This window comes from Oncorhynchus gorbuscha, linkage group LG04 (genome assembly GCF_021184085.1).
Source record: "Oncorhynchus gorbuscha isolate QuinsamMale2020 ecotype Even-year linkage group LG04, OgorEven_v1.0, whole genome shotgun sequence".
NCBI classification, from domain to species: domain Eukaryota; kingdom Metazoa; phylum Chordata; class Actinopteri; order Salmoniformes; family Salmonidae; genus Oncorhynchus; species Oncorhynchus gorbuscha.
In genome coordinates this window covers 81,171,241-81,189,294 of record NC_060176.1, presented here as the reverse complement: position 1 = coordinate 81,189,294, position 18,054 = coordinate 81,171,241, and the positions used below count along the sequence as shown (strand labels likewise).

Below are 18,054 nucleotides of genomic sequence, written 5' to 3'. Positions count from 1 at the left end.
ACATCTCATTCCAAAATCATGGGCATTAATATGGAGTTGGTCCCCCCTTTGCTGCTATAACAGCCTCCACTCTTCTGGGAAGGCTTTCCACTAGATGTTGGAACATTGCTGCTATAACAGCCTCCACTCTTCTGGGAAGGCTTTCCACTAGATGTTGGAACATTGCTGCTATAACAGCCTCCACTCTTCTGGGAAGGCTTTCCACTAGATGATTTGAACATTGCTGCTATAACAGCCTCCACTCTTCTGGGAAGGCTTTCCACTAGATGTTGGAACATTGCTGCTATAACAGCCTCCACTCTTCTGGGAAGGCTTTCCTCTAGATGTTGGAACATTGCTGCTATAACAGCCTCCACTCTTCTGGGAAGGCTTTCCACTAGATGTTGGAACATTGCTGCTATAACAGCCTCCACTCTTCTGGGAAGGCTTTCCACTAGATGATGGAACATTGCTGCAGGGACTTGCTTCCATTCATCCACAAGAGCATTAGTGATGTTGGGCGAATAGGCCTGGCTCGCAGGCAGCTTTCCGATTCATCCCAAATGTGTTCGATGGGGTTGAGGCCAGGGCTCTGTGCAGGCCAGTCAAGTTCTTCCACACCGACAAACCATTTCTGTATGGACTTCGCTTTGTGCACAAGGGTCATTGTCATGCTGAAACAGCAAAGGTCCTTCCCCAAACTGTTGTCACAAATTTGGAAACAAAGAAATCGTCTAGAATGTCATTGTATGCTGTAGCATTAAGATCTCCCTCCACTGAAACTATGGGGCCTGAACCATGAAAAACAGCCCCAGACCATTATTCCCCCTCCACCAAACTTTACAGTTGGCACTATGCATTTGGGCAGGTAGCGTTCTCCTGGCATCCGCCAAACCCAGATTCATCCATCGGACTGGCACATGTTGAAGCTTGATTTATCACTTCAGAGAATGCATTTCCACTGCTCCAATGGCAGCGAGCTTTACACCACTCCATGTTGGAAAGGTGGTTCCTATGACAGTACCAAGGTTGAAAGTCGCTGAGCTCTTTTTATTTATTTAATTTAACTCGGTAAGTCAGTTAATAAGAACAAATTCTTATTTACAATGGCAGCCTACCCTGCCTACCCTGCCAAACCCTAACCCAGACAACGCTGGGCCAATTGTACTCCACCCTATGGTACTCTCAATCACGGCCGGTTATGATACAGACTGGAATTGAACCAGGGTCTGTAGTGACACCTCTAGCACTGAGATGCAGTGCCTTAGACTTCTGCATCCACTAGGGAGCCTCTTCAGTAAGACCATTCTATTGCCAATGTTTGTCTATGGAGATTGCGTGGCTGTGTGCTCGATTTTATACACCTGTCAGCAACATGTGGCTGAAATAGCCGAATCCACTAATTTGAAGGAGTGTCCACATACTTTTATAAATATAGTGTAGCTAGTATTTAGCCAAAGCTGGCAGTCTTATAACAACATTACCTACTACATGTTCAAGATGGCTCGAGCTCAGTGCTAATGCTAAGGGCTAGCTCTGGCTGGGAACCCAGTACCGCTAAAGGCTAGCTCTGGCTGGGAACCCAGTACCACTAAGGGCTCGTTCTGGCTGGGAACCCAGTACCGCTAAGGGCTAGTTCTGGCTGGGAACCCAGTACCGCTAACGGCTAGCTCTGGCTGGGAACCCAGTACCGCTAACGGCTAGCTCTGGCTGGGAACCCAGTACCGCTAAGGGCTAGCTCTGGCTGGGAACCCAGTACTGCTAACGGCTAGCTCTGGCTGGGAACCCAGTACCGCTAACGGCTAGCTCTGGCTGGGAACCCAGTACCGCTAAGGGCTAGTTCTGGCTGGGAACCCAGTACCGCTAACGGCTAGCTCTGGCTGGGAACCCAGTACCGCTAAGGGCTAGCTCTGGCTGGGAACCCAGCATTGCTAAGGGCTAGCTCTGGCTGGGAACCAAGTACCGCTAACGGCTAGCTCTGGCTGGGAACCCAGCGGAAGCGGTACCCACCCTGGGTCGTCCTGGAGGTGAAGGCGTGTCCATGAGGGAAGGTCTGAGTCCTGATCGTACAGTGTTCCCTAATTGAAGTCCTGAAAGACGAGTCACTACTGCTCTCTCCTGCCTCTGTGTCCTCCATGCTCACCACAGTGCCACCTGTGGTCCTGGATGTCTGCAGTCCAGAGAACGCTCCGAACATCAGTATTCTCTCTGGGTCATTATCCTGGGTAAGAGGTGTTTGAACTGTGCTGTGGTGCAGGACGGTGTTGCAGCGCTCGCTGACATCCCGTAGGATGTCTTCCACACACCCAGGGGGCGATGTGTTGTCACAAGTGTCTTCCAGACGCTGTCTCTTACATGGGAGTGTTGACATGGGGGGTTCGTCACAGGGGGATGCTGAGGGTTGTCGAAAACATGATGGTTCCCTCACCATCATCAGCTTCTGAGAGAGAGAGAGAGAGAGAGAGAGAGAGAGAGAGAGAGAGAGAGAGAGAGAGAGAGAGAGACAGAGAGAGAGAGAGAGAGAGAGAGAGAGAGAGAGAGAGAGAGAGAGAAAGAGATTTGGTTGCAACCAGGTACTATAGTTTTATGTAGTTTAGTTATCATCTGATGTGTTTATTTATGTGAATGTGTGCGCGTGTGTGTGTTTCCAGTCTCCTGACTTACATCCAGGACAGAGGCTAGGTGTTTAGCTCTGGTGGCCAGTTCTCTGAGGTGGACATTGCGTTGCAGCAGAGCGTTAATCTCCTCCTGCCTCCTGCTCACAGTCAGGTGAAGCTGGGGAAAGACAAGAGGACAGAATCTGTAACTGAAGCGATGAAAGAGTTTTACGTACATCAAACCTGGCGACAGGGAGTTTGAAAGCGAAGAAGAACTTTGCAGAAATAAAAAGGTAATGTCGACTCGCTGTTGACTACTAAGAGCAGCAAAGAGGAAACTATTTTTCAGTTGAACATCTGTTGTGTATACATGACAGCACACCCAGTGAGTCTACATCGCGACACATGGCAATCAACCGCAGATTCAGATAACCTTCTTCCTGCACGCCTTGTCTGTCTGTCTGCCTGTCTGTCTGTCTGCCTGCCTGTCTGTCTGTCTGTCTGTCTGTCTGTCTGTCTGTCTGTCTGTCTGTCTGTCTGTCTGTCTGTCTGTCTGTCTGTCTGTCTGTCTGTCTGTCTGTCTGTCTGCCTGTCTGTCTGCCTGTCTGTCTGTCTGTCTGTCTGTCTGTCTGCCTGTCTGTCTGCCTGCCTGCCTGCCTGCCTGTCTGTCTGTCTGTCTGTCTGTCTGTCTGTCTGTCTGTCTGTCTGTCTGTCTGTCTGTCTGTCTGTCTGTCTGTCTGTCTGTCTGTCTGTCTGTCTGTCTGTCTGTCTGTCTGTCTGTCTGTCTGTCTGCCTGCCTGCCTGCCTGTCTGTCTGTCTGTCTGTCTGTCTGTCTGTCTGTCTGTCTGTCTGTCTGTCTGCCTGCCTGCCTGCCTGCCTGCCTGCCTGCCTGTCTGTCTGTCTGCCTGCCTGCCTGCCTGCCTGCCTGCCTGCCTGCCTGCCTCTGTCTGTCTGTCTGTCCTGCCTCCTGCCTGCCTGCCTGCCTGCCTGCCTGTCTGTCTGTCTGTCTGTCTGTCTGTCTGTCTGTCTGTCTGTCTGTCTGTCTGCCTGCCTGCCTGCCTGCCTGCCTGCCTGTCTGTCTGTCTGTCTGTCTGTCTGTCTGTCTGTCTGTCTGCCTGCCTGCCTGCCTGCCTGCCTGCCTGTCTGTCTGCCTGCCTGCCTGCCTGCCTGCCTGCCTGTCTGTCTGTCTGTCTGTCTGTCTGTCTGTCTGTCTGTCTGTCTGTCTGTCTGCCTGCCTGCCTGCCTGCCTGCCTGTCTGTCTGTCTGTCTGTCTGTCTGTCTGTCTGTCTGTCTGTCTGTCTGTCTGTATGTCTCTATGTCTCTATGTCTCTATGTCTCTATGTCTGTACCTGGCTGTTGGTCTCCAGTGTGTGTCCCAGGACCCTGGTGTGGTGCTGAGCAATGCCCCTCCAGAGTAACCCATCCTGGGCTTGATGCTGGCCGAGGCCTGTGTCTGAGGAAGGGTAGCACTGCTGGTCCTTGTCCTCTGGACAGGGCTCCCGCTGGGGGGTGAGAGGAGGGATGATACATCCTTGGAAGGCCACCAGATCAGCTGGAGACAGACTGCGCTCCAATGTGGCTGGAGAGTCTACATGGGAGAATGGGAGAGGGGATTAATCTAATACATGGGAGAATGGGAGAGGGGATTAATCTAATACATGGGAGAATGGGAGAGGGGATGAATCTAATACATGGGAGAATGGGAGAGGGGATTAATCTAATACATGGGAGAATGGGAGAGGGGATTAATCTAATACATGGGAGAATGGGAGAGGGGATTAATCTAATACATGGGAGAATGGGAGAGGGGATTAATCTAATACGTGGGAGAATGGGAGAGGGGATTAATCTAATACATGGGAGAGGGGATTAATCTAATACATGGGAGAGGGGATTAATCTAATACATGGGAGAGGGGATTAATCTAATACATGGGAGAATGGGAGAGGGGATTAATCTAATACATGGGAGAATGGGAGAGGGGATTAATCTAATACATGGGAGAATGGGAGAGGGGATGAATCTAATACATGGGAGAATGGGAGAGGGGATTAATCTAATACATGGGAGAATGGGAGAGGGGATGAATCTAATACATGGGAGAATGGGAGAGGGGATTAATCTAATACATGGGAGAATGGGAGAGGGGATTAATCTAATACATGGGAGAATGGGAGAGGGGATTAATCTAATACATGGGAGAATGGGAGAGGGAGATTAATCTAATACATGGGAGAATGGGAGAGGGGATTAATCTAATACATGGGAGAATGGGAGAGGGGATTAATCTAATACATGGGAGAATGGGAGAGGGGATTAATCTAATACATGGGAGAATGGGAGAGGGGATTAATCTAATACATGGGAGAATGGGAGAGGGGATTAATCTAATACATGGGAGAATGGGAGAGGGGATTAATCTAATACATGGGAGAAATCTAATACATGGGAGACGGGATTAATCTAATACATGGGAGAGGGGATTAATCTAATACATGGGAGAGGGGGATTAATCTAATACATGGGAGAATGGGAGAGGGGATTAATCTAATACATGGGAGAATGGGAGAGGGGATTAATCTAATACATGGGAGAGGGGGATTAATCAGATACATGGGAGAATGGGAGAGGGGATTAATCTAATATATGGGAGAGGGGATTAATCTAATACATGGGAGAGGGGGATTAATCAGATACATGGGAGAATGGGAGAGGGGATTAATCTAATACATGGGAGAATGGGAGAGGGGATTAATCTAATACATGGGAGAATGGGAGAGGGGATTAATCTAATACATGAGAGAATGGGAGAGGGGATTAATATAATACATGGGAGAATGGGAGAGGGGATTAATCTAATACATGGGAGAGGGGATTCATCTAATACATGGGAGAATGGGAGAGGGGATTAATCTAATACATGGGAGAATGGGAGAGGGGATTAATCTAATACATGGGAGAATGGGAGAGGGGATTAATCTAATACATGGGAGAATGGGAGAGGGGATTAATCTAATACATGGGAGAATGAGAGAGGGGATTAATCTAATACATGGGAGAGGGGATTCATCTAATACATGGGAGAATGGGAGAGGGGATTAATCTAATACATGAGAGAATGGGAGAGGGGATTAATCTAATATATGGGAGAATGGGAGAGGGGATTAATCTAATACATGGGAGAATGAGAGAGGGGATTAATCTAATACATGGGAAAATGAGAGAGGGGATTAATCTAATACATGGGAAAATGAGAGAGGGGATTAATCTAATACATGGGAGAATGGGAGAGGGGATTAATCTAATACATGGGAGAGGGGATTAATCTAATACATGGGAGAGGGGATTAATCTAATACATGGGAGAATGGGAGAGGGGATTAATCTAATACATGGGAGAATGGGAGAGGGGATTAATCTAATACATGGGAGAATGGGAGAGGGGATTAATCTAATACATGGGAGAATGGGAGAGGGGATTAATCTAATACATGGGAGAATGGGAGAGGGATTAATCTAATACATGGGAGAATGGGAGAGGGGATTAATCTAATACATGGGAGAATGGGAGAGGGGATTAATCTAATACATGGGAGAATGGGAGGGGGATTAATCTAATACATGGGAGAATGGGAGAGGGATTAATCTAATACATGGGAGAATGGGAGAGGGATTAATCTAATACATGGGAGAATGGGAGAGGGGATTAATCTAATACATGGGAGAATGGGAGAGGGGATTAATCTAATACATGGGAGAATGGGAGAGGGGATTAATCTAATACATGGGAGAATGGGAGAGGGGATTAATCTAATACATGGGAGAATGGGAGAGGGGATTAATCTAATACATGGGAGAGGGGATTAATCTAATACATGGGAGACGGGATTAATCTAATACATGGGAGAGGGGATTAATCTAATACATGGGAGAGGGGATTAATCTAATACATGGGAGAATGGGAGAGGGGATTAATCTAATACATGGGAGAATGGGAGAGGGGATTAATCTAATACATGGGAGAGGGGGATTAATCAGATACATGGGAGAATGGGAGAGGGGATTAATCTAATACATGGGAGAATGAGGGATTAATCTAATACATGGGAGAGGGGATTAATCTAGATACATGGGAGAATGGGAGAGGGGATTAATCTAATACATGGGAGAATGGGAGAGGGGATTAATCTAATACATGGGAGAATGGGAGAGGGATTAATCTAATACATGGGAGAATGGGAGAGGGGATTAATCTAATACATGGGAGAATGGGAGAGGGGATTAATCTAATACATGGGAGAGGGGATTAATCTAATACATGGGAGAATGGGAGAGGGGATTAATCTAATACATGGGAGAATGGGAGATTAATCTAATACATGGGAGAATGGGAGAGGGGATTAATCTAATACATGGGAGAATGGGAGAGGGGATTAATCTAATACATGGGAGAATGGGAGAGGGGATTAATCTAATACATGGGAGAATTCATCTAATACATGGGAGAATGGGAGAGGGGATTAATCTAATACATGAGAGAATGGGAGAGGGGATTAATCTAATACATGGGAGAATGGGAGAGGGGATTAATCTAATACATGGGAGAATGAGAGAGGGGATTAATCTAATACATGGGAAAATGAGAGAGGGGATTAATCTAATACATGGGAAAATGAGAGAGGGGATTAATCTAATACATGGGAGAGGGGATTAATCTAATACATGGGAGAATGGGAGAGGGGATTAATCTAATACATGGGAGAGGGGATTCATCTAATACATGGGAGAGGGGATTAATCTAATACATGGGAGAGGGGATTAATCTAATACATGGGAGAGGGGATTAATCTAATACATGGGAGAATGGGAGAGGGGATTAATCTAATACATGGGAGAATGGGAGAGGGGATTAATCTAATACATGGGAGAGGGGATTAATCTAATACATGGGAGAATGGGAGAGGGGATTAATCTAATACATGGGAGAGGGGATTAATCTAATACATGGGAGAGGGGATTAATCTAATACATGGGAGAGGGGATTAATCTAATACATGGGAGAGGGGATTAATCTAATACATGGGAGAATGGGAGAGGGGATTAATCTAATACATGGGAGAGGGGATTAATCTAATACATGGGAGAATGGGAGAGGGGATTAATCTAATACATGGGAGAATGGGAGGGGGATTAATCTAATACATGGGAGAATGGGGATTAATCTAATACATGGGAGAATGGGAGAGGGGATTAATCTAATACATGGGAGAATGGGAGAGGGGATTAATCTAATACATGGGAGAGGGGATTAATCTAATACATGGGAGAGGGGATTAATCTAATACATGGGAGAGGGGATTAATCTAATACATGGGAGAATGGGAGAGGGGATTAATCTAATACATGGGAGAGGGGATTAATCTAATACATGGGAGAATGGGAGAGGGGATTAATCTAATACATGGGAGAATGGGAGAGGGGATTAATCTAATACATGGGAGAATGGGAGAGGGGATTAATCTAATACATGGGAGAATGGGAGAGGGGATTAATCTAATACATGGGAGAATGGGAGAGGGGATTAATCTAATACATGGGATGGGAGAATGGGAGAGGGATTAATCTAATACATGGGAGAATGGGAGAGGGGATTAATCTAATACATGGGAGAATGGGAGAGGGGATTAATCTAATACATGGGAGAATGGGAGGGAGAGGGGATTAATCTAATACATGGGAGAATGGGAGAGGGGGATTAATCTAATACATGGGAGAATGGGAGGGGATTAATCTAATACATGGGAGAATGGGAGAGGGGATTAATCTAATACATGGGAGAATGGGAGAGGGGATTAATCTAATACATGGGAGAATGGGAGGGGGATTAATCTAATACATGGGAGAATGGGAGAGGGGATTAATCTAATACATGGGAGAATGGGAGAGGGATTAATCTAATACATGGGAGAATTAATCTAATACATGGGAGAGGGATTAATCTAATACATGGGAGAATTAATCTAATACATGGGAGAGGGGATTAATCTAATACATGGGAGAATGGGAGAGGGGATTAATCTAATACATGGGAGAATGGGAGAGGGGATTAATCTAATACATGGGAGAGGGGGATTAATCAGATACATGGGAGAATGGGAGAGGGGATTAATCTAATATATGGGAGAGGGGATTAATCTAATACATGGGAGAGGGGGATTAATCAGATACATGGGAGAATGGGAGAGGGGATTAATCTAATACATGAGAGAATGGGAGAGGGGATTAATCTAATACATGGGAGAGGGGATTAATCTAATACATGGGAGAATGGGAGAGGGGATTAATCTAATACATGGGAGAATGGGAGAGGGGATTAATCTAATACATGAGAGAATGGGAGAGGGATTAATCTAATACATGGGAGAGGGATTAATCTAATACATGGGAGAATGGGAGAGGGGATTAATCTAATACATGGGAGAATGGGAGAGGGGATTAATCTAATACATGGGAGAGGGGATTCATCTAATACATGGGAGAATGGGAGAGGGGATTAATCTAATACATGGGAGAATGGGAGAGGGGATTAATCTAATACATGGGAGAATGGGAGAGGGGATTAATCTAATACATGAGAGAATGGGAGAGGGGATTAATCTAATACATGGGAGAGGGGATTAATCTAATACATGGGAGAGGGGATTCATCTAATACATGGGAGAATGGGAGAGGGGATTAATCTAATACATGGGAGAATGGGAGAGGGGATTAATCTAATACATGGGAGAATGGGAGAGGGGATTAATCTAATACATGGGAGAATGGGAGAGGGGATTAATCTAATACATGGGAGAATGGGAGAGGGGATTAATCTAATACATGAGAGAATGGGAGAGGGGATTAATCTAATACATGGGAGAATGGGAGAGGGGATTAATCTAATACATGGGAGAATGAGAGAGGGGATTAATCTAATACATGGGAAAATGAGAGAGGGGATTAATCTAATACATGGGAAAATGAGAGAGGGGATTAATCTAATACATGGGAGAGGGGATTCATCTAATACATGGGAGAATGGGAGAGGGGATTAATCTAATACATGGGAGAGGGGATTAATCTAATACATGGGAGAGGTGATTAATCTAATACATGGGAGAGGGATTAATCTAATACATGGGAGAGGGATTAATCTAATACATGGGAGAATGGGAGAGGGGATTAATCTAATACATGGGAGAATGGGAGAGGGGATTAATCTAATACATGGGAGAGGGATTAATCTAATACATGGGAGAATGGGAGAGGGGATTAATCTAATACATGGGAGAGGGGATTAATCTAATACATGGGAGAGGGATTAATCTAATACATGGGAGAGGGATTAATCTAATACATGGGAGAGGGGATTAATCTAATACATGGGAGAATGGGAGAGGGGATTAATCTAATACATGGGAGAATGGGGATTAATCTAATACATGGGAGAGGGGATTAATCTAATACATGGGAGAGGGGATTAATCTAATACATGGGAGAATGGGAGAGGGGATTAATCTAATACATGAGAGAATGGGAGAGGGATTAATCTAATACATGGGAGAATGGGAGAGGGGATTAATCTAATACATGGGAGAATGGGAGAGGGGATTAATCTAATACATGGGAGAATGGGAGAGGGGATTAATCTAATACATGGGAGAATGGGAGAGGGGATTAATCTAATACATGGGAGAATGGGAGAGGGGATTAATCTAATACATGGGAGAGGCGATTAATCTAATACATGGGAGAGGGGATTAATCTAATACATGGGAGAGAGGATGAATCTAATACATGGGAGAATGGGAGAGGGGATTAATCTAATACATGGGAGAGGGGATTAATCTAATACATGGGAGAGGGGATTCATCTAATACATGGGAGAATGGGAGAGGGGATTAATCTAATACATGGGAGAGGGGATTAATCTAATACATGGGAGAATGGGAGAGGGATTAATCTAATACATGGGAGAATGGGAGAGGGGATTAATCTAATACATGGGAGAGATTAATCTAATACATGGGAGAATGGGAGAGGGGATTAATCTAATACATGGGAGAGGGGGATTAATCTAATACATGGGATTAATCTAATACATGGGAGAGGGGATTAATCTAATACATGGGAGAATTAATCTAATACATGGGAGAGGGGATTAATCTAATACATGGGAGAATGGGAGAGGGATTAATCTAATACATGGGAGAGGGGATTAATCTAATACATGGGAGAATGGGAGAGGGATTAATCTAATACATGGGAGAATGGGAGAGGGGATTAATCTAATACATGGGAGGGAGAGGGGAATTAATCTAATACATGGGAGAATGGGAGAGGGGATTAATCTAATACATGGGAGAATGGGAGAGGGGATTAATCTAATACATGGGAGAGGGGATTAATCTAATACATGGGAGAGGGGATTAATCTAATACATGGGAGAGGGGATTAATCTAATACATGAGAGAATGGGAGAGGGGATTAATCTAATACATGGGAGAGGGGATTAATCTAATACATGGGAGAATGGGAGAGGGGATTAATCTAATACATGGGAGAATGGGAGAGGGGATTAATCTAAAACATGGGAGAGGGGATTAATCTAATACATGGGAGAATGGGAGAGGGGATTAATCTAATACATGGGAGAATGGGAGAGGGGATTAATCTAATACATGGGAGAATGGGAGAGGGATTAATCTAATACATGGGAGAATGGGAGAGGGGATTAATCTAATACATGGGAGAATGGGAGAGGGGATTAATCTAATACATGGGAGAATGGGAGAGGGGATTAATCTAATACATGGGAGAATGGGAGAGGGGATTAATCTAATACATGGGAGAATGGGAGAGGGGATTAATCTAATACATGGGAGAATGGGAGAGGGGATTAATCTAATACATGGGAGAATGGGAGAGGGGATTAATCTAATACATGGGAGAATGGGAGAGGGGATTAATCTAATACATGGGAGAATGGGAGAGGGGATTAATCTAATACATGGGAGAATGGGAGAGGGGATTAATCTAATACATGGGAGAGGGGATTAATCTAATACATGGGAGACGGGATTAATCTAATACATGGGAGAGGGGATTAATCTAATACATGGGAGAGGGGATTAATCTAATACATGGGAGAATGGGAGAGGGGATTAATCTAATACATGGGAGAATGGGAGAGGGGATTAATCTAATACATGGGAGAGGGGGATTAATCAGATACATGGGAGAATGGGAGAGGGGATTAATCTAATATATGGGAGAGGGGATTAATCTAATACATGGGAGAGGGGGATTAATCAGATACATGGGAGAATGGGAGAGGGGATTAATCTAATACATGGGAGAGGGGATTAATCTAATACATGGGAGAATGGGAGAGGGGATTAATCTAATACATGGGAGAATGGGAGAGGGGATTAATCTAATACATGAGAGAATGGGAGAGGGGATTAATCTAATACATGGGAGAGGGGATTCATCTAATACATGGGAGAATGGGAGAGGGGATTAATCTAATACATGGGAGAATGGGAGAGGGGATTAATCTAATACATGGGAGAGGGGATTCATCTAATACATGGGAGAATGGGAGAGGGGATTAATCTAATACATGGGAGAATGGGAGAGGGGATTAATCTAATACATGGGAGAATGGGAGAGGGGATTAATCTAATACATGAGAGAATGGGAGAGGGGATTAATCTAATACATGGGAGAGGGGATTCATCTAATACATGGGAGAATGGGAGAGGGGATTAATCTAATACATGGGAGAATGGGAGAGGGGATTAATCTAATACATGGGAGAATGGGAGAGGGGATTAATCTAATACATGGGAGAATGGGAGAGGGGATTAATCTAATACATGGGAGAATGGGAGAGGGGATTAATCTAATACATGGGAGGGAGAGGGATTAATCTAATACATGGGAGAATGGGAGAGGGGATTAATCTAATACATGGGAGAATGAGAGAGGGGATTAATCTAATACATGGGAAAATGAGAGAGGGGATTAATCTAATACATGGGAAAATGAGAGAGGGGATTAATCTAATACATGGGAGAGGGGATTCATCTAATACATGGGAGAATGGGAGAGGGGATTAATCTAATACATGGGAGAGGGGATTAATCTAATACATGGGAGAGGTGATTAATCTAATACATGGGAGAGGGGATTAATCTAATACATGGGAGAGGGGATTAATCTAATACATGGGAGAATGGGAGAGGGGATTAATCTAATACATGGGAGAATGGGAGAGGGGATTAATCTAATACATGGGAGAGGGGATTAATCTAATACATGGGAGAATGGGAGAGGGGATTAATCTAATACATGGGAGAGGGGATTAATCTAATACATGGGAGAGGGGATTAATCTAATACATGGGAGAGGGGATTAATCTAATACATGGGAGAGGGGATTAATCTAATACATGGGAGAATGGGAGAGGGGATTAATCTAATACATGGGAGAATGGGAGAGGGGATTAATCTAATACATGGGAGAGGGGATTAATCTAATACATGGGAGAGGGGATTAATCTAATACATGGGAGAATGGGAGAGGGGATTAATCTAATACATGAGAGAATGGGAGAGGGGATTAATCTAATACATGGGAGAGGGGATTCATCTAATACATGGGAGAATGGGAGAGGGGATTAATCTAATACATGGGAGAGGGGATTAATCTAATACATGGGAGAATGGGAGAGGGGATTAATATAATACATGGGAGAATGGGAGAGGGGATTAATCTAATACATGGGAGAATGGGAGAGGGGATTAATATAATACATGGGAGAATGGGAGAGGGGATTAATATAATACATGGGGGAATGGGAGAGGGGATTAATCTAATACATGGGAGAATGGGAGAGGGGATTAATCTAATACATGGGAGAATGGGAGAGGGGATTAATCTAATACATGGGAGAGGGGATTAATCTAATACATGGGAGAGGGGATGAATCTAATACATGGGAGAATGGGAGAGGGGATTAATCTAATACATAGGAGAGGGGATTAATCTAATACATGGGAGAATGGGAGAATTTGGAAGGATAATATAGATACAGATGTTAAAATGAACTGTTATTTCTACCTTTATATGCTGTTTTTACAGTACATTTATAGACATTTACATTAGACTCTCACAGTTTAACATTATCTCGCTATCATAACAAAATACGCTTTACACAGCTGACACAGCTGAAGCAAGTACACCATTTTTCTTCAGGAACTCTACTTCATAAATAAATGTATTTATTAATCGAAATAAATCAAAACAACATAGAAGATGACTCTACGTTTACCTAAAACAATTTTTGCAATCAATATCCTAACGTCCTCATCAATACAGATCAATAACGATGAGGCTACTTTGTTGATCCCTACGAATGATTTGAATCTCGATGTTCTTACCAGCTATAAAGTCCAGGGCATATTCCCCGAAGTCCTGGTCGTCTCCGTCGGAATCGTTCACCTGTTGGATACACAAACACACACACACACACAAAAAGCGTGAAGCCTCATTCACACCGAACAGACTGACATTGCACAGGATAGATTATAGAGATTGTACAGCATACTCAATATCCACAATCAGGAGCGCGTTTACCTGGATAGCCCAGCGCGGTAAATATACTGCGGTGCATGTCTGTGCGCTCATGTTGCTGCGTGTGGCTCTTTCAAATCAATGTGAGTGTAGGTGTTTAACAAAAAAATGTTGTTTGGAGTGTCAGGTAAATGAGATTAGGACTAGAGTCGGTAGGTTGGCAACTTTGGAGTGTTTTTTTTTCTTCTATAAGGCGGGTGAGCATAAATACACGGTCCTTTGGCGCTCCGCTGGTAACCTGTCTGTCAAATATTAACCGGCCCGTCATATCACCATGGAAACTGTTAATCCTCTAACGTGAAACTTATCGGTGTGTATGTGCATCTTTCTCTCTCTGTGTGTGTGTGTGTGTGTGTGTGTGTGTGTGTGTGTGTGTGTGTGTGTGTGTGTGTGTGTGTGTGTGTGTGTGTGTGTGTGTGTGTGTGTGTGTGTGTGTGTGTGTGTGTGTGTGTGTGTGTGTGTGTGTGTGTGTGTGTGTGTGTGTGTGTGTGTGCGTGCGTGCGTGCGTGCGTGTGTGTGTATGTGCGTGCGTGCGTGCGTGTGTGTGTGTGAGTGTTATTTTACCTGGGAACCCAGGGAGTCGCTCTCTCGCCTCATCACGGACGCGCATTCCTCCAAGTCATCCCATGCTATCGTTGAGAACGCTACAAAAACAACAACAACCACATAGTGAAGACAAAAAATATATATATGAATTTATTTAACATTATACTCTGAATTTGTATATTAAGACAAAACAATGAAATCAACATGCGGGTAGTCTGAGCAATATGCCCATGGTTCACATACCCTCTTCAACGATGCAGGGATTCCGGTCCACATACAGTGCAACCGGGCTGCTGCTCCTGGGGAGCCTCGGTCTGCCCTGTGGATAAGAGTTTCGTCATGTCTCTAATAACGTTTGAGAAGCGGACATACTGACATAAATGTCCATCAAAATGCGGTGGTGTAAAGTACCTGAGTAAAAAAATATGTTTTGCATCTGTACGTTCCTTTAATATTCATAACTTTTACAACTGTTACATTTACTTCACTACATTGCTAAAGAAAATATGACATTTTTTTACTCTGTACATTTTCCCTGACACCCAAAGGTACTAGTTACACTTTTGAATGCTCAGCAGGACAGGAAAATGGAACATCCCTGGTCATCCCTACTGCCTCTGATCTGGAGGACTCACTAAACAGAGAACATCCCTGGTCATCCCTACTGCCTCTGATCTGGAGGACTCACTAAACAGAGAACATCCCTACTGCCTCTGATCTGGAGGACTCACTAAACAGAGAACATCCCTGGTCATCCCTACTGCCTCTGATCTGGAGGACTCACTAAACAGAGAACATCCCTACTGCCTCTGATCTGGAGGACTCACTAAACAGAGAACATCCCTGGGCATCCCTACTGCCTCTGATCTGGAGGACTCACTAAACAGAGAACATCCCTACTGCCTCTGATCTGGAGGACTCACTAAACAGAGAACATCCCTGGTCATCCCTACTGCCTCTGATCTGGAGGACTCACTAAACAGAGAACATCCCTACTGCCTCTGATCTGGAGGACTCACTAAACAGAGAACATCCCTGGGCATCCCTACTGCCTCTGATCTGGAGGACTCACTAAACAGAGAACATCCCTGGTCATCCCTACTGCCTCTGATCTGGAGGACTCACTAAACAGAGAATATCCCTGGTCACCCCTACTGCCTCTGATCTGGTGGACTCAGTAAACAGAGAACATCCCTACTGCCTCTGATCTGGCAGACTCAGTAAACAGAGAACATCCCTGGTCATCCCTACTGCCTCTGATCTGGAGGACTCACTAAATGCTTCGTTTGTAAATGATGTCTGAGTGTTGAAGTGTGCCGCTGGCTATCTGTAAATGATGTCTGAGTGTTGAAGTGTGCCGCTGGCTATCCGTCAATTTAAAGAACAACAAGAACATTATGCCATCTGGTTTATAAGAAATTTGAAATTATTTATACTTTTACTTTTGATACTTAAGTAAGATTATATTCTAGTAATTACATTGAGGCTACAGTTGATACCTAAGTATATGTCAAACCAAATACTTTTAGACTTTTACTCAAGTAGTATTTTACTGGGTGACTTTTTCTTGACTCATTTTCTATTAAGGTATATTTACTTTTACTCAAGTATGATAATTGAATACTTTTTACACCACTGGTAAAATGAGTATAAACTAGCATATAGCCGTACAGGGTTAATCATCTCCGTACCTTTCTAGCTGCTGTCTGTCTTCTGTCTTGATTCTGATGAGGAGCCACTGTGTTTGGACAGATAGTCCCGAACACTTTTCTTTCTCCATACATTCTCCTTGTGATTCAGTTTCAGATGGACACAGATGTATCTCTGTAGTAGCTCAGAATTAGTCCGAGACTCACCAGACCAAGATTATATACTGAACCAAACTGCAGTTGTTGTCACTCACGTAAAAAAAAAAACAGTCCCAAGACCCAGTGAGATTCTAGATGAGGTAGATCTTTATATGCCGTATTCTCCCGGTTTATACCATTCCATGCCGCCGTTTAAAATCTGTTGTCCAATCAAACCAGTTCATGGTCTCTAAGGGACACGCGGCTTCCCCCGGAGATTTAACAGGTGTAGACCTAACGGTTTTTTAGGTACAGAAGGAAAATGTTTCCGCTAGAGGCGGCGCCCGCTTTTACCGCGGGCTCCGAGTGCATCCGACAGCGCAGAGCATGACGCGCGTAGAGATAAATATCCTGCTTGGAGACCACCGACCAGTGACCAACAGAGATGCCTTCAACAAGAGACTCACTTCTTAGAGTCTTTCCATCTCGATAATTAACACATGTTTAGCTGATGGTTCGCCATGATCCAAGCATGGTCCTTCTGTATCTCAGTTGGTAGAGCATGGCGCTTGTAACGCCAGGGTAGTGGGTTCAATTCCCCGGACCACCCATACGACTGTAAGTCGCTTTGGATAAAAGCGTCCACTAAATGGCATATATTATTATTTATATTATAGTTTATTTTGGTAGGCCTATATAAAAATGTGATTTAGAGCAAAGATCTTTCCTGATCTTGAAAGATGTACAGGATGTAGGCTAGTAGGAAAACTATAGGCATAGTCTGTAGGTATAAATGCTTATTATCTTCAGATATGCCGTAGCCTAGTCAACATCAACGTGACAGGCGGAAATAAAATAAGAAAATGAATAATTAATTATGTCAGTGTAACTCAACAAACAATAAGAACAATCTTATTTTCAAGTCAACACTCTTTTGATAAGCCAACAACTAACTGTAACCTGCATGACCCGTGAAATTGAAGGTCCCTGTGTTTGGTCTCGACTTTCCCTGGCGTACCGGACAAGCCCGAAACGAGCTCTGGGGGGGGATCATGGGCCTGTCATCGATGTCTAGTTTATTTTTTATTTTTTATGTAATAAATCATTTTGACAGTGACGGTCATAAAAAGTCATTCATAAACTTTTAAAAGTTTTATTTACTTATTTTACTTTACTTAATTTACTTATTTACTAGAAAGCTAAGTGTTTGTTTCTTGGGCTTCAGGAAGCGCCTCTGGCCTTTCAATACTGATTGAAAGTAAAGGGGATATCGGTTAATAAATGTACTGGTCAAGGCTCTGACGGGGCCGGTGCAACGGGTGGAGTTTACCCTGGTGTTGAAACGCGGAATTCACATCGAGAGCCTAATGCTTCTATAGTATGAGTTTTTAATTTAGAAAACAATCTCTCCGCAAAAGAGACAGTTACAGGGACGGTAAACAGAGCTTGATTGACGTAGCAACATCA

At 43.9% G+C, this 18,054-nt stretch overlaps 1 protein-coding gene across 1 annotated transcript; it reads right to left on the bottom strand.

Moving 5' to 3' along the window:
- Nucleotides 1-1,311: 1,311 nt before the first annotated feature.
- LOC124033427 (multicilin) lies at nt 1,312-16,710 on the bottom strand. The gene is made up of 7 exons (XM_046345458.1): nt 16,492-16,710; nt 15,044-15,119; nt 14,819-14,898; nt 14,062-14,122; nt 3,926-4,164; nt 2,644-2,754; nt 1,312-2,419 (listed from the first exon to the last, which is right to left on the bottom strand). Exons 1-7 carry the CDS (start codon nt 16,582-16,584, stop codon nt 1,952-1,954), a joined length of 1,128 nt encoding a protein of 375 aa, XP_046201414.1. The 5' UTR covers nt 16,585-16,710; the 3' UTR covers nt 1,312-1,951.
- Between the last annotated feature and the right edge of the window lie 1,344 nt (nt 16,711-18,054).